Genomic DNA, 22,951 nt, shown 5'->3' on the forward strand with positions numbered 1-22,951 from the left:
CTATCTATCTATCTATCTATCTATCTATCTATCTATCTATCTATCTATCTATCTATCTATCTATCTCTCTCTCTCTCTCTCTCTCTCTCTCTCTCTCTATCTATCTATCTATCTATCTATCTCTCTATCTCTCTATCTCTCTATCTCTCTATCTCTCTATCTCTCTATCTCTCTATCTCTCTATCTCTATCTCTATCTCTATCTCTATCTCTATCTCTATCTCTATCTCTATCTCTATCTCTATCTCTATCATATCTATCTATCTATCTATCTATCTATCTATCTATCTATCTATCTATCTATCTATCTATCTATCTATCTATCAATGTTCCCTCTAATTTTTTTTCAGTGTGAGCAGAAACGTATAGTGTTTGAGCGGCACATTTTCATGCCTGAGCACCTGAATTTTTTTCACAGATGTTTCACAGAGCAATTGATTTATAGGATCCAAATTGGAATGGAGAAAAATGGTTTTGTGCGTGAGTGTGTGTGTGTGTGTTTGTGTGTGTGTGTGTTTGAGTGGCAAGGGATCGAGTAAGGGAACTGCGCCTATTTAGGAAAGAAGGTAAATTATTGCAAACATGATCAATCGAAGATAAGTATGGGGACAGGTTGGGCAGTAGAGAGAAAGTGATAAAAGAGTGGGAGAGAGGAAGAAAAAAAGAGGGAAGAGAGACAGAAAGAGACAGAGAAGGACAGAGAAAGTGACAGAAGAGTGGGAAAGAAGGAGAGAGAAAGAGAGACAAAGAGAAAGAGGGTGAAAGAGACAGAAAGAGACAAAGAGGAGAGAGAAGGAGAAAGTGACAGAAGAATGGAAAAGAGGGAGAGAGAAAGAGAAGAGAGACAAAGAGAAAGAGGATGAGAGAGACAGAGAGAGAAGAGAGGAAGAGGAAAGAGTAAGAGAGAACATCTCATTTCAACCCTGAGGTGCAAATATTCTCTCTGATTGGTAATTTTATTTGTCCATTTACTATCCAATACTCTCATTTCTCCTTAAATTCATCAAGAATTCCCTTCTTTTTATTGAATTTATCACAATACCATGAGAACAACTTTTTCAGCATAGCTTTACAGCTATTTAAAATATATAGTAATTTAGGTCAGGTTTTCAGAACATTAGTCTATTTATAAGTCACTAAGTGCAAAGAAACAGAATTCAGAAAATTGGCTTCCCTTTTTGTAATTGCCTATTGCCTGCTTACCGTAGTTTTCTACCTACATTTTTGATAACTGATATTCATATTGACCCAAAAAGCCCATCATAGAAAGAAACGCTCCCTATGAACTTTGTTGGGTTTCCATGGAATGAAGTTTGACCTTTTTCTCAACCATACATACAGTAGCATATTCTTTCTAAGGAGGATATAATCAAGATAGTCTATAATTGCCTATCAATCTAACAGTATGGAGATTGAAAATCTCTTTATATTTCAACTCTAACTCTTTCAGTCTTAAAGGTTTGGGGAGGAGAAATCCAAAAATTCTTTTAAAGAGGAAAAAAATGCTTGGCAAGGGAAACCGCGAGCCGAAAGGAAGTCTTGCTGGGAAGACGCGGCAGCAGGCTTTAAAGGGCTCCCTCCTCCCCAGCCAGCCAGCCCACCCACCCCATTCTTCCCCCACCACCACTGTATCCAACAGGCCAAGTTGCTGGGAGGAGAAAGTTTGGGCTGCAGGACATGAGATTCCCCTTGGTTCCATTCCCCACAATCCTGCCAGAGCTGAAGAAGTTCTGTGCAAAACCCCTCCTTTGTTCCCATCTTGCCTGAGCTCAAAACCGCAGCCTTTAAACGAGGCTCAGCGTAACGCGGAGGAAGGAAGACGTTTCCTTCTGGGAAAAGAGCTGGAGGCAGTGAGAAAGATGCAAACGCGGATCCTGGCTATCTCCCCCCCACCTCCTCGCTTCCAGGAACTCACCGCAACCCCCCCGCCCCGCAAGAGAGACATCAGCACTGCCCCGAGGGACAGGAGGGGTCCCAGGGGCAGCTGCATCGCCCGCCCCCCGCCCGAATAGAGAGGCCTTTTGCACCTGCGAGGCTGCGACCAGAGCAACTAGTTTGCGTTCAGCGGCTGAAAAGATCACTAAAATCCGCCCAGGACAGCTACGCTTTCTGTCCGTAAAGTTTGTGGGAGAGGAAACAGCGTTCCTTTGCGTGCCTTCCAGGGCCCTGGAGGAAGATCTCTCCACCCCCCGCCCCCCCGCTGAGGCCGGATCCTCCTCGATCCTTCGAGGAGGGAAAAAGGGATCTTGGCAGGCAGGGGATATTTCAGCAGAAGTCAGAGGGTGAACCAACACATTTGCTGCCCAGCACTGCGGCTGAACTGAAGCCGGCAAAGCTCCTGCTGGTGCCCCCGCCCTCCCCCTCTGCTTGGAGCACCTCAGCTGGACGGCAGCAGATATTCTGGTGGCGTGGGGGAAGGGCTTTGGGGATTCATTTCAGCGCCAGGCTAGGATTGGCCGCCCACAAAGGACCTCCCCGGGCTTGCTTTGCTAAACACGGGGCGACTGATGCTAGTTTGAGCAGCTGCGGCCGGTGCAAACTACCATCAGTCACTCCGTGCTCATCAAAACAAGTCTGGGGAGGTCCTTTGAGGGCGGCCAGTTCTAGCCACCTGCAAAGGACATCCCCACGTTTGCTTTGAAAGAAATCTCTGCGCGGCAGTTAGAAACTGCTGCGCGGGATTTTCTTGCCATGTGCGCGGCCGCGCAGCCGCGCACCTTAGAGGGAACAGTGCTATCTATCTATCTATCATCTATCATCATCTATCGTCCACACCACCCATGTCACCTAAGTACTCTGAAATGGTAAAGGTTGTAGAAGACCTCCAAGGTCACTTCCAACTCTGTTATTCTGTTATTTTGTGTGGTTTGAAACATTTAATATGTGTTTAGGGTGCAATCCCAAAACAACAGGCGCATCACTTGAACACCATCGGCACTGACAATCTCCACTAGTCAACTGCAAAAGGCAGCTTTCCTTGGAACAGCTTAAATCCCGCAACATACTTAAACACCATAGGACAATATCTACTTATCCCAGGTCCTTGGGGAGGACTCAATAGGTGGATAAAAATGCCAAATCCTGTCTACGTATCTAACTGTGCAACTAGCCATAATAATAGTTATAAAGTAGGCAAGGTGATGTTGCGATCCGCATGTTATTATTTGCACACTATGGTTCCTTCTATTCCTCCATCACTCCCATCAGTCTCCTTCTGACATTGGTTCTCTATTTTTTCTTTTTCAGAGGACTTCTCCTATAACACTGGCAATGGGTTCTCTTATGAGTAACATTTGTATAGTTGGTAAGTGCTGTTTAAAGGTGATTTCATTGCAGGTTGAAGCCACTATTAAGCCAAAGCCGCCCACTTAACCACAATCCCTTGGCATGCCATCTTGGCCATCAGAACTTTGGAGACATATCTTGAATATGACAACTCACTGGATATAATCAGGGGTGGGCTTCAAAAATTTCAGCAACAGGTTCTCTGTCCGGTTGCTGGGTGGGCGTGGCCATGGTGGGCATGGCCTAGTTGGCCTTCTGCACCATGGTGGAGGGGGGGTGTTTTTGCCTTCCCCAGGCTCCAGAGGCTTTCCCCAAGCCTATGGGAGGCAAAAACTGCCTCCCCCGGGCTCTGGAGGTCTTCTGGGAGGCCTGTTTTTCCCACTCATCGAGTCCATGTGTGGACCCTGCACTTACATCACCTCCAAAATTTGAAAGACACTCTTGGGAGGGGCAGGGCAAAGGGAGAGGGGAGGGGCGGCATGGGCGGGGCCAGCCGGGGGTGGGATTTGGAGGTTCTCCGAACCGGCCATAACATTAGCTACAGGTAACAGTATATTGGGTTGCAAGGTAGCTTCTAGATTAGAGATTGATCTTGCATAAAATAGCATGATTGTGGTTGCTGCTTACAGTATATTGGCCAAAATTGATCCGCTTTCACCTTACCATTATTAGGAAATGTTTCATGAATCATGGAAATGATTAAGACTAGCAACTTAATAACAGAATAAAAAAGTTGGAAGTCTTAAAGTTGCTGAGTTTGGAGACCCCTGGTGTAGATTTAAGGATGAACAAAAGGGCTAAAATGTGTGCCAGGAAATATGAATTGGTGTAATCTAGATTGTGGTAGGTGCATGTGGAAACTAGGATTAGTAGGTTGATGATAGTTGGATATTACAATTTGATGAACAATGAGGATGAAAGAAATAGAGATGAGTTTGGGGCAGACATTGTGCAACGTTCTAAAGGAATGTTTATGTGTGGGACATAAATAGCTAGAGAAGGATGTAATGAGAGACCACATAAAAGTGAACAGATTAATATGATGAAAATGGTTATTTGTTTGGGGAGCATCTCCTGAGAAAAATGATCTAATGTTTTCAAGTAAATGATGGAGAACGATGACCCCTGTCAGTCCTGGAAGCCATCTTTTACATTTGGGCCTTCAGGCCTCCCACATTTTCAACTGTGGGGAAATGGGAGGGGGGATTATATGGAATATGGGAGATATATAGTCAAAATAACATTCCTTTCTCAGAGAGTCAAGGACACCTTCCCTGCAGCTGTGATGGTGTGACTAGGAAGCATCTCCAGTTTTGGATGGTGCATTGATTAGACCATGTGATGGACATGTGGGTGCTGGGCAGGGGTTTGGACTTTCATTTGGGTGGGAAAAACCTGGAATCTTTCAGATTTGGGTTTTCCCAGATGTGTCAATATGACATCTCTAATAAAATGGAACTTTGAGGAAACTCAAGCCTCTGAGTTTTCTTTCATTGGGGGGGGGGGTATTTACTTGGAACCCTGACAGTCCCTTTAAGACTTGCTGGACTTCAACTCCCAGAATTCCTGAGCCATGTTGGCTCAGGAATTCTGGGAGTTGAAGTCTACAGGTGATAAAAGGGCCGTAGTTCCCCACCTCGGCTTTCAAATATGTGGCTTAAATCTATTGATGTGTACACCTCGAAAAGGACAGCAACTATATCTGAAAGTACGATGGCTGGGAGAATGCTGTAAAATTGTAATGTTGTTGTAGCAAGTGTGGCTGATGTAACTGGAGATACGTTAAACTACGGAAGTGGTTTGCTTATGCAGAGGCTGTGCTACATTGAATGCAAGTCTGAAGACTGTCCTTGTGTCTAAAACTGTTGGAAGAATGCTGATACTACCATATTCCCCTACCTTAAGAAATGGAAGCAAGAATGAGTACCACAAAAAAGGGGATTATTATTTCCCACCATGCCTTGCTTGGGAAACTGTTTGGCAGAATTCTGATTGAAAGAGTACCAAAGGTCACCATGAGCAAATTTTGAGAAGTGCCCTGAGAAATGGACGCCCTGTGAAAAAGGAAGTTCCCTGTACATTTCTTGAGAGAGAAGGAGTGATAACACGAAGAGGCCTTGATTTATGGGAAATTTCACAAATGTAGAATTATGGAAATGCAGAGTTGGAGTTTGCTTGCTGGTTGTGGGTAAGGCTGATATATGGTAAAGGGAAGTCAAATGTGAGATAAATTTGGCAAACAGTTCAACAGTGGGCACAGACTAAGTCAAGAATGCTTTTGTGGTTTTTTGATATATTTAGAGATTAATGTGTCAAGGTTTGCTTGGGAAAAAAAAGAACTGATATCTGCTACAGTTTATACAAAGGAATCGGAACATTAAAATCTACACATTTAATTTAATTGGCATCTAGATTCTAATTTCGGATAGATATGAAAGCAATAATATTAATATGAAAGCAATAATAATGCCATGATTAATGAGTAAGTTTAAATTAAATTAATGCAATGATTAAAACATTGCAATTTTTTAATATCCAAAGCAATTTGAATATATATATATATATATGTGTGTGTGTGTGTGTGTGTATGCATGCATATATATGTATGTATTTAGTGTCACAACCCCTGGTATGCCCAAATATGGGAGGAGGCTTATTGCTTCCTTTCTCTGTCTATCGGCTCATCACAAGAGACCATGCAGACAGAAACCCAATATTTTACCTTTATTTATTTATCAGCACAAATACAACATATATATATGTTGTATATGAGATATATATATATGATTTGTGTGGTGTGTGGTGTGGTGTTCAGGTTATTCTCCATGAAATATTATTTTAAGCCGGGCAGTCTTTTCAGTCTTCACACAGTGACTCATGGTACCACCCAGAATGGGCTAGAGGAAAGATTGCCAAAGGCTGACCACAACAAAAACAAAACCTCAGTTGTGTGTAATCACAAATAGCAGAACATGTCTATGTCTGGAAGCAGGCAGACAAACTTTGTTGCGCTCTGTGTGTGTGTGTGTGTGTGTGTGTGTGTGTGTGTGTGTATGTGTGTGTTGATAGCTAGAGAGAAAGAGAGAGGGGTGGGAAAGAGAGAGAGAAGAAAAGAGAGAGAAAAGGAGAAAGAAAGAGACAGTGAGAGAAAGTGTGTGTGAGAGAGAGAAAGAGAGAGAAAGGGAGAGAGAGAGAAAGAGTGAGTGAGTGAGAGAAAGAGAGAGAAAGTGTGAAAGAGAAAGAGAAAAAGAAAGAGAGAGAGAAAGAGAAAGAGAGAGAGGGAAAGAAAGAAAGGGAAAGAGAGAGAAAAAGAGAAAGAGAGAGTGAGTGAAAGGGTGTGTGTGAGAGAGAGAAAGAGAGAGAGAGAAAGGGAGAGAGAGAGAAAGAGTGAGTGAGGGAAAGAGAGGGAAGGTGTATGTGTGTGTGTGTGAGAGAGAGAAAGAGAGAGTGAAAGAGAGAAAAAGAAAGAAAGGGAAAGAGAGAGAAAAAGAGAAAGAGAGAGGGAAAGAGAGGAGACGGGGAGAAAGAAACAGACAGACAGACAGATTGGCTACCCAACTCAGAGGTGGGTGTCTCATAATGTAACAACCGATTCGCCCAGAACCGAAAATGTGAGCGTGTGCCTGCTGCACTTACACACAGCCTCAAACACACGGCAATTATATTTGACGGGATGGCACCCGGGATGGGTGGGGGGACCCAGCCGCTGGTTGTAACTGACAGTTCACCAAACCAGTCCGAACCGGTAGCAGCCCACCTCTGAGTGGATTCCTACTCCAGTGTGAACACTTAGTCTTGGTTACAAGGAGGTCAAAAGCCTTGTGTGAACTACCTGTCTCTTGCTGTACAAACAGAGACAGACGAGCTGCACTTTTCCTCTCAATATTTAGACAACTTCTGAGCCTTTAACGCAGTGTTTCTCAACCTTGGCGATTTTAAGTCCTGTGGACTTCAATCCCCAGAATTCCCCAGCCAGCTGTGCTGGCTGGGAGGTTCTGGGAGTTGAAGTCCACAGGACTTAAAGTTGCCAAGGTTGAGAAAAACCGCTTTAACTCATTAAAAGAACATTTAATTATTGTTTGGCAGAAGAATTGCAGCTAGATACAAGCTATGCATTGCCAAATATCATTTTGCCTTTGAGATCAATGTGTAGCAGAGGCCTGTATAGTATTTGAAAATATTCCCCTTCGGTCACATTAACATTTTATAATTCAATAGTGAGTTTTAGGAAATGCTCTGCAGGCCACATTTTGGACACATCAAAAGCAGATCGTCCATCTCTGGTGTGAAACATAAAATGACGTGGATCTGTGTTATATTTAGAATAGCCACCATAGTCCAAGTACAGGTAATCTTCGATTTACAACCACAATTGAGCCCAAAATGTCTGTTGTTAAGCAAGACATCTGTGAGTTTTGCCCCATTTTGCAACCTTCCTTGCCACAGTTGTTAAGTGAACCCCTGCAGTTGTTAAGTTAGTAACACGGTTGTTAAGTGAATTTGGCTTCCACATTGACTTTAGTTGTCAGAAGTTCGCAGAAGGGGATGATATGATCCCAGGACACTGCAACCGTCATAAATATGAACCAGTTGCAATTTATTGGCTTGGCCTAAGTCACTACTATGACTCCAACATTCTCTTGCTGTTGTTTATGTCAGAAAGATATGGGATAGTAAAAGATATTGTAACATTTGATTTAGTTTCACTTTTTAAATTATAAATTGCCCAGAGTTTCTCTTCCAATTTGGGCAGCCATGTAACATGACTGACAGACAGACCGACAGACCGACAGACCGACAGACAGACAGACAGACAGACTGACTGACTGACTGACTGACTGACTGAATGAATGAATGACCAGCTGACTGACTGACCAGCTGACTTAATGACTGACTGATTGACTGACTGACTGACTGACGGAATGACTGACTGACAGACTGACTGATGGAATGACTGACGGAATGACTGACTGACAGACTGACTGACTGACCAGCTGACTGACTGACCAGCTGACTGACTGACTGACTGATGGAATGACTGACCGATTGACCAACTGAACGACTGACTAACTCACTGACCGAATGTCTGACTGACTGACTGACTGACTGACTGAATTGGTTACAATAGACATAGTGATGGCGACAAAGGGGCCAGATTGCTCATTGAACTCTTTTTTGATGAATCTTTTTGTAGAACCTAATATTCCAGTCTGGGCAGTGATCATAGTAGCTGCTGTTGCCTTCTTGATGGTGCTGGCAATTGTGGTCCTCTCTATATGTCTTTGCCGGGTCTGTAAAAGAGGTGAGTATCTCTTTTATTGGGGAGTTGGACACCCGTGATCTAGATCAGGCGTGGGGAACGATGGCCCCTTTATGAGCTGTGGACTTCAACTCCCAGAATTCCTGAGCCACTGGGGGAGCTGAAGTCCACAAGTCCTAAAAGGGCCATCATTCCCCACCTTTGTTCTAGAAGGTTCCGTCAAACTTTAAGATTCTATGCTAGAATCATAAAGATTCTATGCTCTCTAAGATTCTCTAATTTCTAAGATTCTATGCTATCAATCTGGGCAACTTTAAGATGTGTGGAGAATTAGTTGCCAAAGCTGAGAAACATTGGTTTAGACAGTGTAAAGGAAATCTGTGAATATTTTATCTCACAAAATGCATGATTCATAAAATCCTGTCATAGCTCAGATCCTCAGAGTGAATAGAATCTGCTTGTATTTGTTTCTCCACTTAAAAATATGCACATCCTGCCTCTTTTATGTATGATAGATGGATCCCAAAAGCATATGTACTGGCAGTCCTCAACTTACAACAGTTCATTCAGTGACCATTTGAAATTTCAATGATGTCAGAGTATGCACAGTATGACTTCTATTTTGAGACAGGAGCAAAATACAGTACACACAGAGGTTTTGTCTTTCAGACAGTGGTTTATCTATAAGGCATCTACCTACCTACCTACCTACCTACCTACCTACCTACCTACCTACCTACCTACCTACCTACCTACCTACCTATCTATCTATCTATCTATCTATCTATCTATCTATCTATCTATCTATATCTATCATCTACATACACCTATTAAGCAAAGCCAGGCAATGAATCAGTCTTCAACTATAACATGGAAGCACACACACAGAGAGACACCCTCAAATGGACTCCCTTATATAGACAGCTTCTTAAAGTGGCAGTAACCCTGATGACTCATTCTTATTTCATCATCTCGGCTTACAACCTTCCAGTGTTTTTGCATCCATATTTTCAATTACATATACAATCATAAATTTTTCGTCTAATATAACTAGATGCCTCACTTTCATTGTACAACATATATTCAATTACGATTAATATTTCTTTCTTTTCAACAAACCTAATTCCCTTGCATTCTTGATTGTCTATTTAATAACAATATACCTTTATGTAATCACTTATCTCATTCTGAATATTTTTACAATGTAAAAGAATTTACCAACCGTTTATGTTTTTATATCACTATTTTCAATTATTTATATTTAAATATTTAAAATTGTATAAAAGAAGAAAAGTTGATATTCCTTTAGATTTGAAGGCAACTGCTTTTCATACTAGATGGAAGTCACTTCAATTTTTTTTTAAAAAAAGTAGACATGGCAGATTGCACTCTTTTACTTATCTAAAGTTTCTCACATATGCAAGTAAATATCTGTGTCATCTGATAAATTTTGATAACACAACAGCTGATAGATGTCAGAATTCTAATCAGAATAATATTGTTTTTCCACCACTTTTTTTGTCTTTGCAGTGAAGAAGCTAAAACTGTTACGGGTACGTATAGTGGGATTTAAGAGTTGGATGGGCAGAATAGGGAGGTGGAATCGGAAAGATTTGGAAAACTTCCTAACATCCCACTTCTCTAACGTTATCCCTGTCAATGAGGGCTGATGTGTGGAGTTGGGTGGCATATGAATTAAATAAAAGTTGATGAAGTTGGTGATGATGAAAACAGTATGTCAGGGTTCCAAGTAACACCCACAACGAAAGAAGACTCCAAGGCTTGAGGTTCCTCAAAGTTCCATTTTATTAAAGATGTCATATTGGCACATCTGGGAAAACCCGAATCTGAAAGCTTCCAGGTTTTCCCCACCCAAATGAAAGTCCAAGCCCCTGCCTAGCACCCACATGTCCTAATCAGGCATTGTCCAAAAGTGGAGATGCCTCCCAGTCACGCCCTTCCCAGGTGCAGGGCAAGATGTCCTTGACTATCTGAGAAAGGAATGTTATTTAGACTAGATATCTCCCATACTCCATATAATCCCCCCTCCCATTTTCCCACAGCACTAAATGTGGCACGTCGGAAGGCCCCATGCAAAAGATGACTTCCAGGCCTGACACAGGGGAGCTTTGAGGAAACTTAAGGTTGGATTTTGTCCCAGCTTTGATGTCACCTAAGGGTTTCTGGAATGGGGATTTTGCAGTATCCTTCCCCCCGAGTGGGGAGGGAATGGTGATTTTGCAGTACTTTTCCCCTGCCACGCCCACCAAGCCACACCCACAGAACTAGCAGTAAAAAAAAATAGAATTTCACCACTGAGTTGTCCCCCTTGTTCAAAAAGTTCAAACAGAGGTAAAAACGGGAGCGTAACAGCAGGAGAATCAACCAAGGGGTGGGTGGCACAGAAAAGTCAGATTGGCAACCACAATTAGCAGAATAACAGAGTTGGAAGGGGACCTTGGAGGTCTTCTAGTCCAACCCCCTGCTCAAGCAGACGACCCTATACCATTTCGGACAAATGGTTGTCCTATCTCAAAAGCCTCCAGCGATGGAGCACTCACAGTTTCTGAAGGCAAACCGTCCCTTCATCCCTTCTGTGCTCAAAGCCCCACCTCCTTTGACGGGTTCCACCACAAAACCGCGGTAGACTAAAGCGCGTTCGACAAAAGCGCGGACCTGACGTCATCACAGCGCAACGAAAACATCACGCTGTGAGCGGTAAACTTAAAATTAACGCGAAAACCTTACCCTAACCCCCCCAAACCTAACCCTAAACCTAACCCTAAACCTAACGCTAAACCTAACCCTTAACCTAATGCTAAACCTAACGCTAACCCTAAACCTAACCCTAACCCTTAACCTAACCCTAACCCTAACCCTAACCCTAACCCTAACCCTTACCTTTACGTGAATCGGCTTGCTTTAAAACCGCTTTTTAAAATCTCCGTGTTCGTATTTGTCGCGCTGCTGATGACGTCAGGTACGCGCTTTAATCGGGCGCGCTTTAGTGGACCGCGGTTTTGTCGTGCCACGCCTTTGACGTGTAGGCAGCAGGGGTGGGTTTCAGCCGGTTCTAATAGGTTCGTGAAGTTGAGCGTACGTTTTAGAACCGGTTCATCTGGTGGCACCTAGCTGGAATGCTCCGTCCTGCCTACCCCTCCTCGCTTGCTCCCCCTGCCCGACGCGATCTCCTTTCAATCTCCGTCTGCCTCATTCACTCGTTCGGGTAGCAGAGAACCGAAGGAGATCGCATAGCCGAGGGAAAAGGAGCCTGCAGCCTCCTTCATTCAAACGTTCGGGGCTTCCTCGCACACCTTCTTCCTTCCTTCCTTCCTTCCTTCCTTCCTTCCTTCCTTCCTTCCTTCCTTCCTTCCTTTCTTTCTCCAAAGGCGTGCAAGAAAGCCCTCTCCCCTATTGCCCGAACATGTGAATGAAGGAGGCTGAAGGCTCCTTTGCCCTTGCCTATCTCCTTTCGTTCTCTGCTGCCCGAATGAGGCAGACGAAGCCTCCCACGAATGGTGCGCAGAGGCAGATAACAAAAAACAAACAGAGCTTCAATTGTACATCCTGGGTTGCCATTTTGATTTTTCCGGCCATCTCTTTGGAAGTTCCTGCAAGGGTGCAGAGGGGGAATCGATGAACTCAGCGGCAATAATCTTCTAAAGGTCCTTTCTTCAAGAGGCCAGAAAGTCCAGTTGCCTCTTGAAAAAAAGCACCTTTGGGACAACCATGACTTGGATGATTGAGAACCTCCATAGCCAACCTATCGCTCCATCCTTTACAAATTCCCCAGAGTGCTGCCGAAAACCCCTACGAAGCCGATGTGCATTATGCCGAATTACAGAACCTTCCGGCCTCCAGCAGGGGCCAATGTGATGGCGGAATCAACGCAGACGTTCTCAACAGCGACTACGCCACGGTGGCCGTGTTGAAGGAAGATGCCAGCAAGGAAGACTTTGGCAGCCCCCAGCAAACAGAGGACAGCGGGGTAGAGGATGGGGTGAGGGAGGAGCAGGCATCTGAAGAAGCAGAGTCAGCTTCATGTGATGTGGAATAAGGGAGTCAATTGAGGGGCAGAAGCGTTGGGTGCTCCAAATGGCGGGTACGTCTCTTGTGCTAACACCTTCTTTCTTGAAAAGCCCAGTTCTACAGTTATACAGGTAGCCCTCGACTTAAAACTGTTCATTTAGTGACCATTCAAAGTTACAACGGCACTGGAAAAAGTATTTTTTGGAGTACAAGACTCACCAAGATTTTGAAGAGGCAAATTAAAAAAAAAGTTTTTGCACTCTGCAGACCTCCCCAAAACGGCCTGTTTTTGTCAAAAAAAAGGGTATGCATAGCTTTTAGGAGGCTTCCAGAGTGCTCCCGCGGGCTGGGGGGGGGGGCAAAAATAAGCAAAAACCAGCCCATTTTCTGTTCATTTCTGCCCTCTCCAGCCCCCAGGAGCACTCTGGAAGCCTCCTAAAGGCTATGTACGGCCGTTTTTCCAAAGGGGGCGGGGTTTCTGGAGGCCAAATATCAGTGTATAAGATGCACCCAGATTTTCACCCTCTTTTTTGAGAGAAAAAGGTGCGTCTTATACTCTGAAAAATACGGTACCACCTTTTCTCCCATACTTATGACCGTTGCAGCATCTCCATGGTCACGTGATGATCAAAATTCAAATGCTTGACTCATATTTATGACGGTGGCAGGAACCCAGGGTCATGTGATCACCTTTGGTGAACATTCTGACAAGCGAAGGGCATGGGGGAAGCCGGATTCATTGAACAGTCGTGTTACCGATTTATCAGCTGCAGGGATTCACTTAACAATGGTGGCAAGACAAGTGGTAAAATGGGGCATAACCCACTTAACAACTCTCTTGCTTAGCGACAGAAATGTTGGTCTCAGCTGTGGTCGTAAGTTGAGGACTACCTGTATCATTTATGCAGTTTTAGTATATATTCCTACATCTTCTGGAGGTGTCCCTCCCTTCTGGTCTCCAGCCATGATTTATAGATTGCATCAGTCTGGATGTTTGTAGGGAAAACAAGAGAGGGAGGAATTGAGATACTGTTCTCACAATACATAGAATCATAGAGTCACAGAATCATGGTGCTCGAGAGGACTATGGAAGGCTTCTAGCCCAATTATTTTCCCAGGGCAAGAAACCGAATGCCAACTCAGACAAATGATCATCCAATCTTTATTTTAAAGCCTTGTTTGATGGAGCCCCCAGAAGACAGGGTGTTCTACTGGCTAATGTCTCTCAGGGTCAGGAAATTCCTTCTTATTTCAAGTTTGGATTTTCCTCTCTAAAACTTCCACACGTCGTTTTTATCCTATTTTATCCTATTTCTCAAACACAATATTGGAATTACCTCTCCTTTTCCTTTTCTTTAGCCTAAACGTACCCAGTTCCTTTAGTTATTCTTATGATTTACTTCAGGGGTGGGGAGCTATGGTCCTTTTTATCAGAACTCCCAGAGTTCCTGAACCAGCATGATCACTTTTGTGTAGTCTTCGGAGCATTCGTAACACCTATCCTCCGCGAGCTGCACTGGCTGCCTATTGGTCTTCGGATACGCTTCAAGGCGCTAGTCGTCACTTATAAAGCCCTTCATGGTATTGGACCTGGGTACTTGAGAGACCGCCTGCTGCCAATTACCTCCAATAGACCGATTAGATCCCACAGATTAGGTCTCCTCCGAATTCCATCCACCGGCCAATGCCGACTGGCGACTACCCGGAGGATAACCTTCTCTGTGGCTGCTCCGACCCTCTGGAACGAGCTCCCCGTGGAGATTCGAACCCTCACCACCTTCCAGGCCTTCCGCAAAGCCCTTAAAACCTGGCTGTTCCGACAGGCCTGGGGCTAAAGAACTGTTGCCCCCACCCCCTCGAATGGTATGACTGCTGTGTGTTTTTAAATTATGTATTGTTATGTTCCGTTTTTTATTTCTTGTCTGTACCCCCCTCCCCTGATTTGAATTGTGAGCCGCCCTGAGTCCCCTTGGGGAAAAGGGCGGCATATAAATGTAATAAAATCAATCAATCAATCAAAATTTTGGGCAAATATGGCAGAAAAGGAGTAGAAAAGCACTTTATGCAAAGATGCTGCTGGAATACATTTTGTACTAGTGCTGTAATTCGGTGTGGCTTTTTCTAATAGACCACTGATTAAGAAAGGGACAATCTCCAGAATTCAGAACTGCCCAATAATAATAACATCCCGTTTCCCTGAAAATAAGACCTCCCTGGATAATAAGCCCAATCGTGCTTTTGAATGCATGTACTAAAATAATAAGCCGCCCGGAGTCCTCCGGGATTGGGCGGCCTAGAAATTTAACAAACAAACAAACAAATAAATAAATAAGCCCACCCCCCAAAATAAGCCCGCCCTGAAAATATTGCAGCACAGCAGCAATAGCAATAGCAATAGCAGTAGACTTATATACCGCTTCATAGGGCTTTCAGCCCTCTCTAAGCGGTTTACAGAGAGTCAGCATATTGCCCCCAACAATCTGGGTCCTCATTTTACCCACCTCGGAAGGATGGAAGGCTGAGTCAACCCTGAGCCGGTGAGATTTGAACCGCTGAACTGCTGATCTAGCAGTAGCCTGCAGTGCTGCATTTAACCACTGCGCCACCTTGGCTCTTCAGCAGCCATGAGGTGACCATGATCGCTGCCTCCTGCACCTCAAAAATAATAAGACCTCCCCAAAAATAAGGCCAAGCGCTTATTTCTGTGGTCAAAAGAGAATAAGACCCTGTCTTATTTTCGGGGAAACACGGTACCCAACACACTTTTGTCATTCCTTGGACAACAGCTGGCTGTATTTATTTTTTATTTTATTAGTGTCTGAAAGGACATTTGGAATTTAAGTGGTAGGAGAATCTGAGAAGATACTTCAACAGTGGTGGGATTCAAATAATTTAACAACTGGTTCTCTGCCCTAATGACCAGCTCAGTAGGCATGGCTCGATGGTCATGTGAACATGTGGGTGGGGCCAACTCAAGGTCACTCAGGTCGATGGGCACTTCACCTTAGCTGTTACAGTGTAATAAGGGTTAACCAGAGAGGCAGTTTCTGTAAGCAGGGCAATAAAGATCAGGCTAGAAACAATGCCAGAATGTTTCCTTCCTGCCTTCCTTACAGGATTAGCCCTGTAAAGTGGAAAAAAAACAGAATAAGATTTCTTCCAACAACCGGTTCTCTGAATTGCTTAGAAAGTTAACAATCGGTTCTCCCCACTAGGTGCAAACTGGCTGAATCCCACCACTGTACTGCAACCACCTAAAAGCAAAAGAGCTGGACTCAATCGGACCAAAGCTCATCTAGTTTAGACTTCTTTCCATGGTTTCTGGTTTCCTGGTTCTTACAGTGACCAACTTAATGCTTTCGAAGGCTTCACAAACAAGACATGGAAGCAGTATTGAGAAATATGCAGTCAGTCTCTAATCATAAAATATTAGATAATCCATTGCAGTTCATAGGTATGGATAGCTTTCTAAATTTGCCCAAGCACCTTTCTAAAAACCATTGAAATGGAAAACTGCTGTTCCAGCCTTCTGACTTTTGATATCAAAATGTTGACCTGGTAAAGGCCCGTATCACAGGAAACATCACTGATGAGATGATTGTGGAAATTTTCGAACGAAGACTGAAAAGTAAACTTGACTGCTTATGGGTATTGTGGGTCTTAATTTATGGAATCAGGGGGAAAGGATTTTTCACTCAAGTAGTAGAATAGTTTGGGACCAGTTTTACTTCCAATTTCCCCTTAAATATTGATAAAGTTAAAGAGATGTCTTCCATCATCTACCAAAGGTTAAGTTTATTAAAGTGCCAATAAAATGTGCTTGGAATACCATTTCCAGGTAAAAATGTTCTAAAACTGTCCACCCTCCACCCCGATAGATACCTCTGAAAAACAGTAAAAAAAAACAAGAGGTAATCTGAAAACTTGCTAAAGCTCCAAAGTGCCTATTCCTTGGGGTCTAGGACTTTTCGGCTCCTACCCTTGGCTGTGCCTCCTTCTCCGCCAGGGTTCCTTCTTGGGGGATTCAGCTCTAGCTTTTCTCCTTGGCTAACATGCCCCCACCCATTCACCCTGGGCAATGGGCCACAGCCCCTATGTCCCACATGCTTCAGTGTGGCCCATTCACCGAAGCAGGGTTCGTCCTGGGTTTTGCACCTCCCAGGATAGTTAGCTGCCAATCAATCAGCTAGCTGCGAATGCCGGCAGCCAGAAGCCAGACTGCCATCAATCGCAGTGGTGGTAGGATTTGTGGGAGGGACTTCAGCCAAATGGCTTTAGGTGGGGGTGGGTGTCAGCTAAGGAGGAAAGCTAGAGGTGAATCACCCCCCCCCCCCGAGGAGGAACCCTGGTGGAGAAGTAGGTGCAGCCAAAGGTAAGAGTCGAAAAGTCCCATTCCGATTTCTTGAAGGTTTTCCTAAGAAGGTATGCATTTATAAAAAAATTGGGGTGACGGTTAAACAGGTCTGATGGGAACCACTGTAACCTACACCCAGGTTTACACTGGAAGAGGTTATACTGCAATTCAGCAGGCAAGCTGCCCTTAATGGTATCAAATGATCCTTAGAAAAAAGTAAAAGGTAAGTTTTGGTGAAAAGAAAGAAGTGCAAAACTCATTGTTTGCGCATCTCTGTAGCGAAGCGTTAAAAAAGAGATTGTGGTTGTTAGTCGTGAAGTTGTTCTGACTCATTGCAACCCCATGGACAATGTTACTCCAGGCCTTCCTGTCCTCTACCATCCTCTGGAGTCCATTTAAGCTCAGGCCTACTGCTTCGGTGACTTCATCCAGCTACCTCATTCTCTGTTGTCCCCTTCTTCTTTTGCCCTCCATCTTTCCCAGCATTAGGTTCTTCTCCAGTGAGTCCTTCCTTCTCATTAGGTGGCTAAAGTATTTGAGTTTCCTCTTCAGGATCTGGTCTTCTAAAGAGCAGTCAGGGCTGATCTCCTCTTTGAAACCTTTAAAAAATATCAAAAATGATTGCAACACTATTCAAAGCAACTTACCAGCAACAACAAAGGAAGTGAAAACTTTCATTGGTTTTAGAAAGTTATTCTCCCATTTCTTCCTCAAACAGAGAAGACAATGAAAAAATAGGAAATGGTCACAGTTCCTCTGTGTTTCTCTGTAAGGTTTTAAAATGCAGAAGAGGAAGAAAATCGGCACTTCCCCCTCATTGTGTCCTTCCTACCTACCTCCTCTCTTACACAGACAGGCATGGTTACACACGCATGTGTTCTGAAGATAAAGCCAGGTCTTCCTCACCAGCTACTGCACACACGCCTGCAGCAATAGGAGGCTGAAACAGTTTTCCCAAAGGTGCTTTTTCAAGAGGCAGCTGGGCTTCCTTTGTTTTTCCTTGAAGATGTTTCACTTCTCATCCAAGATGCTTCTTCAGTTGAACTGAACTCTTAATGGAAAGAACTGAAGAAGCTACTTGGATGAGAAGCGAAACGTCTTCAAGGAAATATAAAAGAAGTCCAGATGCCTCTTGAAAAAAGGACCTTTGGGACAACCATGACTTGGATGACTGAGAATCTCCGTAGATATTTAGTGGCTTAATCCACAATGTCCACATATTAGCTATGTGTTGTGGCCCAGCAGGAGCCGTTGGAGCTGCCACCAGACTCCGACAGCGAGGGGCCCTATGAGTCGGCTCTGGAGGATGTGGAGGACCCTGGACAGGGTTCCGACTCCAAGCAGGGCGCAGAGAGGCTGGTTGGCCACCAGGAGGCGCCTGAGCCTTGGACCAGTGGGGAGGAGACAAGGGAGTGTGAGCCTGAGGTCAGCAGTGAGTTGTTCCTGGATGCACGGCACCGAAGAGCTAATAGGCATCAGGAACAGTTGCACAATTACAGGAGGTAATTGCACTCAACTGGTGGTCATTAGGCTCCTCTCCAGACTATAAAAGGACTACTTGTGCACATGCCCCTCTTGCAGAAGTCAACGCAGGAACTAATGTTGGAGAACATTATTGTGAGCTTGGCAGGCTGGATTGCTGCCAAGCCTTATCTGTGCTGGATTGCTGCCCAAGCTTGTCTGTGCCGGTTTGCTGCCAAGGACCTTTCTGTCTGTTAATTAAATGCCATAACTTATCTTTGGCTCGGAGTGTGTGTTGGTGTGGGACGAGGGGGGGTCAGAACAGCTATGGATACTTGGAAGATGCAGTTCATATACCGGTAATTCTTTGAGCTGACCTCCTCTTTGCGTCTAGGGATCGTGGCCACACATTGTACTAAGTCCTGACTTTTTAAAATCCTACCTTTGTTTAATTTTTGTTCATAAAATTTATAGGCCACCAATCTTACCTCAAGGTAACCTCGGGCAGCTTACAATCGTCATAATAAAAATCAGTGGGTGAAATTTGCATATTAAAATCTAAATCATGATTCACAAACATAGGAGAGCCAGGTTCACACAACAGGCTAAGCCAAGATCAAGGGAAATCATACTCCTTTGTCTGTATTGATCATCTCAATAAGAATGCAGAGCATGCCATCTGATGCTACCTACTGGTAGGTAGTTGAACTGTAACAGACACGGAGCCCAGGTGTGATGGAGCTTTGAAAATATCAATTGAGCATCAAATTGCATAATTGTCTGGAGGAACAGTTTATGTATGTATGTATGTATGTATGTATGTATGTATGTATGTATCAGGGGTGGGTTTCAAAAATTGTTCGAACCTACTCTGTGGGCGTGGCCTCCTTTGTGGGAGTGGCTTGCTGCCCATGTGACCGGATGGGAGTGGCTTGCCACCCATGTGACCGGGTGGGAGTGGCCTGCCACCCATGTGACCTGGTGGGAGTGGCCAAGACGATGTTATTACTAGATATTACTAATTACTAGATATTATTAATATTACTAGATCATTATTAATGCATAGATAACTGTGGGACATTACACACCCACCCACACCCACAAACTATGACAGTGCTAGGAAAACACCCAAAAAATAAAAATCCCCCTCCCCCAAAAGACTGCCAATGAAACCAGGTTTTTTTCCCTAAGCCTAAGAACAGGAAAGACAAAGTCACTGGAATAAAAACCATCAAGGTAATGTGGAAAATTATAAAGGACAGGCACTCACAGAACCATCAACCACCTCAGAATTACCTAAACGAGGGTGAAACACACTGCCTTGCAACAAACCTGGCCTGCCCATAGAAAAGCAGCCACTTTGAGACACATAAACCTGGTCTAAACACTTAAAAGCAACATATTGCATCACAAATAAAACATTTGCAAAAAGGAATAACATTTCTTGTAATAAACATTCTATAAACAATAAATAAATAAAAATTCCCTAAACTAATTAAAAACCACCACGTTCAGAGAACACCAAAGGACCCCACAGTCCTCTCCCTCCTTATCTTTTTCTTTTTTGTCCTAACTTTCTCCTCCTCCCCCCCCAACCCCACTCCCTTCTAGCACTGATGATGTTACCAAAGAGGAGCTCTCACAGGGCAAAGAGCTTCCCGCTACAGGCACAATCTATCTGCAGCAATAAATGACTGCAAGCAGCAGCTTCAGTCATCTGCTCGCATCTGACAGTTGCGTTTGGGAGCGGAGGTGGTGGCAGCAGAAGTGAGCACAGATGGGATGTCCCCGCTTGCTGAGTAGAACGAGGCGGCGGGGATGCGTTGTTTCAGGGTGCCCCAAGCGCCGGCTCCTCTGAGTGTAGCCCATTCCCCCTCCCAAGAAGACCCTTTTCTTTTTAAAAACTCCTCTGCAGACGATCTTGAAAACCTGCGAGGGATTCCCCCCCCCCATTCCTGATTGCCTGTAGCCTTGGAAGCTTCCGAAACTTAACAGTAAAAGCAATTAAGAACTTCTCTCGCGCGTGAGATTTTCTTTATTATGCAAACGCTTGCTTTAAGGCTGCAGGCACCCAGGGAGGGGGGCAGGGGGAATCTGCCTATCTGTCCCCTTCCAAAGCAACCTTGCAGGATTTCAAGATCATCCAGAGAGGCGTTTTTTAAAAAGAAAAACCCCGCAGGCACCCAGCGACAGGGGCTAGGAGCTAGGAACCCGGAAGTTAATTACTTCCAGGTTCACTGACGAACAGGTTCGCAAGAACCGGTGCGAACCGGGAGGAACCCACCCCTGGTATGTATGTATGTGTCAGGCCTGCAGCCATCCTTTCTTTTGGATCTTTGGTCTGCCACACTATTATTCTGCTATGCATTTTCTATGGTGGGAAAATGTGAGAGGGGATTGTAAAAGTGAGATGCGATGTAGCCATAACAAAATTCTTTCTAGAAAGCCAAGGTCATCCTTTCTCTCTGTACCTCTGCACCTGACAGGAACTGGATGTGTGAAACTGCCAGCATGGCAGTAGAAGATTGGACCATGTGATGGACTTGTGCATGTGAGGGCAAGATCATGAACTTTCAACTGGGTGGGAAAACCGGGAAGCTTTCAGATTCGGGTTTTCCCAGATGTGCCAATATGGCTCTCTTAATAAATTGGAACTTTGAGCATTACTTTGCCTCGGACTCTGATTTACTTTTGGATGCTATTTGGAACACTGATAGTATGTATGTATTGTCAGGAATTGCATAGCAGGTGTCCAAATGAAGGCAGAGATGTTGACAGGAACTTATAGTTTTATATAAATGAATATATTTTACATCAATATATACAACCAATTTTGTTGTATTTAAGTACAATGACAATAAAGATTATACTTATACAGCAAACTATAGGCAAACAGGAGCATCAAGAGGTAATTCACAGGGCATATAGGGGACACAGAAAAAAAAAAGGGAAATTCCCCTCCACACCCATAGCAACCAATCCCAGCGCAAGATTGCCTCCCGCACGAGCCAGCGCTTTCGAACCAATCAACCACAACTCGGTGTTCTGGCTCACTGCCAAACCCCACTGCTCCAGCTGCTGAATTCAAATATCTTAACATATATTGACTAAAATTTGAGTCATCAATGGTCATGGATCAATCAGGCAGCACTGCAATCCTTTCATTACCAAAAGCTGCACCATAAGAGACAGCAAAGGGGATAGACCTCCATCATGTCTGGTTTTATTGCGAGGTTAAAACAAAATACACCATCGATTGCTATTCAGTCTATGCAAGCTTTTCATTGAGCGGCGGACATGAGAAGGCCCTCCTTTTGGCACAGAATAGTGCTCAGATCAGATCGCCTAGGATAGAAAATTGTTTGCCCAGCTCTTAAAGTAGGGGAAGGGGAAAAAAAAACCCCTGTGTCAGGTTCCAAGTAATGCATCCATCACAAATTGAACTCTGAGGCATTCCGTTTTCTCAAAGGACAAATTTATTTAGATACACCATATTGGCACTAACTGGTAAAAAGCCAGTTCTAAGATTCCCCGGTCTTTTCATCCCCACGTAAGTTTCAGTTTTCCCAAGTTTCCAAAACAAACTGTCACAGTGCTTCTCAACCTTTCCAATGCTGTGACCCTTTAATACAGTTCCTCATGTTGTGGTGACCCCCAACCATAAAATTGGTCTCTCGTGTCTTAGTTCCTAAAACCATCGAAAATAGGTGTTTTCCGATGGTCTTAGGCGACCTCTGTAAAAGGGTTGTTCGACCCCCAAAGGGGTCCCGACCCACAGGTTGAGAACCACTGTTCTATCAGGATGGGAGCTGGTTGCTTGGCAACATCTCTCCTCCTCCCCTCTCTGTCAGCCAGATATTGGAATGTGGTTGACTCATCAGTCAGGAATGATGTTTTGACTGAAGGCTCCATCCCACTTCAGCTCCAAACTGTGTCAAACAGTGAATTCATGTCAGAATGCCCAAGGATACAAACAATCCCACACCCCAATCAAATTCACACTTGACACCCTGCTCTACAATTATTCTCTCTTAGAAAGTTCAGTTGCACTGAAAGAACATGGGTGTCAGGCCTGCAGCCATGTTCCTTTTGGATCTTTGGCCTGCCACACTTTCTATTATTCTACTATGCCTTTTTCTATTGTGGGAAAATGGGAGGGGGAATTGTATGGAGTTAGATGCTATGTAGCCAAAACAAAATTCCTCCTAGAAAGCCAAGGTCATCCTTTGTCTCTGCACCTGACCGGAACTGGATGCGGAGAACTGCCAGAATGGCAATGGGACATTGGACCATGTGATGGACTTGTGATTGTGGGGCAAGATATTGAACTTTCAACTACGTGAGGAAAACCTGGAAGCTTTCAGATTTGAGTTTCCGCAGATGTGCCAACATGGCTCTCTTAATAAATTGGAACTTTGAGCAATACTTTGCCTTGGACTCTGATTTACTTTTGGATGCTATTTGGAACCCTGACAATGGATTTCAACAGGTGCTTAAGAGCAAACAACGCATTACAGGAAGATCTCAACGTACAGCCACAACTGAGCCCACGATTTAGGTTGT

At 44.2% G+C, this 22,951-nt stretch overlaps 1 protein-coding gene across 1 annotated transcript; it reads left to right on the forward strand.

The window, feature by feature from the left end:
- The first annotated feature begins 8,428 nt into the window (after positions 1-8,428).
- Positions 8,429-15,168, forward strand: LST1 (leukocyte specific transcript 1). The gene is made up of 3 exons (XM_087708475.1): positions 8,429-8,586; positions 10,075-10,097; positions 12,338-15,168. The coding sequence occupies exons 1-3, from the start codon at positions 8,463-8,465 to the stop codon at positions 12,599-12,601; spliced, it is 411 nt and encodes a 136-aa protein (XP_087564601.1). The 5' UTR covers positions 8,429-8,462; the 3' UTR covers positions 12,602-15,168.
- The last annotated feature ends 7,783 nt before the right edge of the window (positions 15,169-22,951 follow it).

Source organism: Thamnophis sirtalis, unplaced genomic scaffold (genome assembly GCF_051295495.1).
Source record: "Thamnophis sirtalis isolate CommonGarterSnake01/CBP01778 unplaced genomic scaffold, rThaSir2_p1.2 scaffold_3, whole genome shotgun sequence".
NCBI lineage: Eukaryota > Metazoa > Chordata > Lepidosauria > Squamata > Natricidae > Thamnophis > Thamnophis sirtalis.

Bases quoted from the DNA above. Each gene is read 5' to 3' on its own strand.
- LST1 (XM_087708475.1), top strand. From the start codon at position 8,463: ATGAATCTTTTTGTAGAACCTAATATTCCAGTCTGGGCAGTGATCATA. The intron at 8,587-10,074 runs GTGAGTATCTCT...TTGTCTTTGCAG, and splicing joins TTGCCGGGTCTGTAAAAGAG to TGAAGAAGCTAAAACTGTTA. The intron at 10,098-12,337 runs GTACGTATAGTG...CAAATTCCCCAG, and splicing joins AGAAGCTAAAACTGTTACGG to AGTGCTGCCGAAAACCCCTA.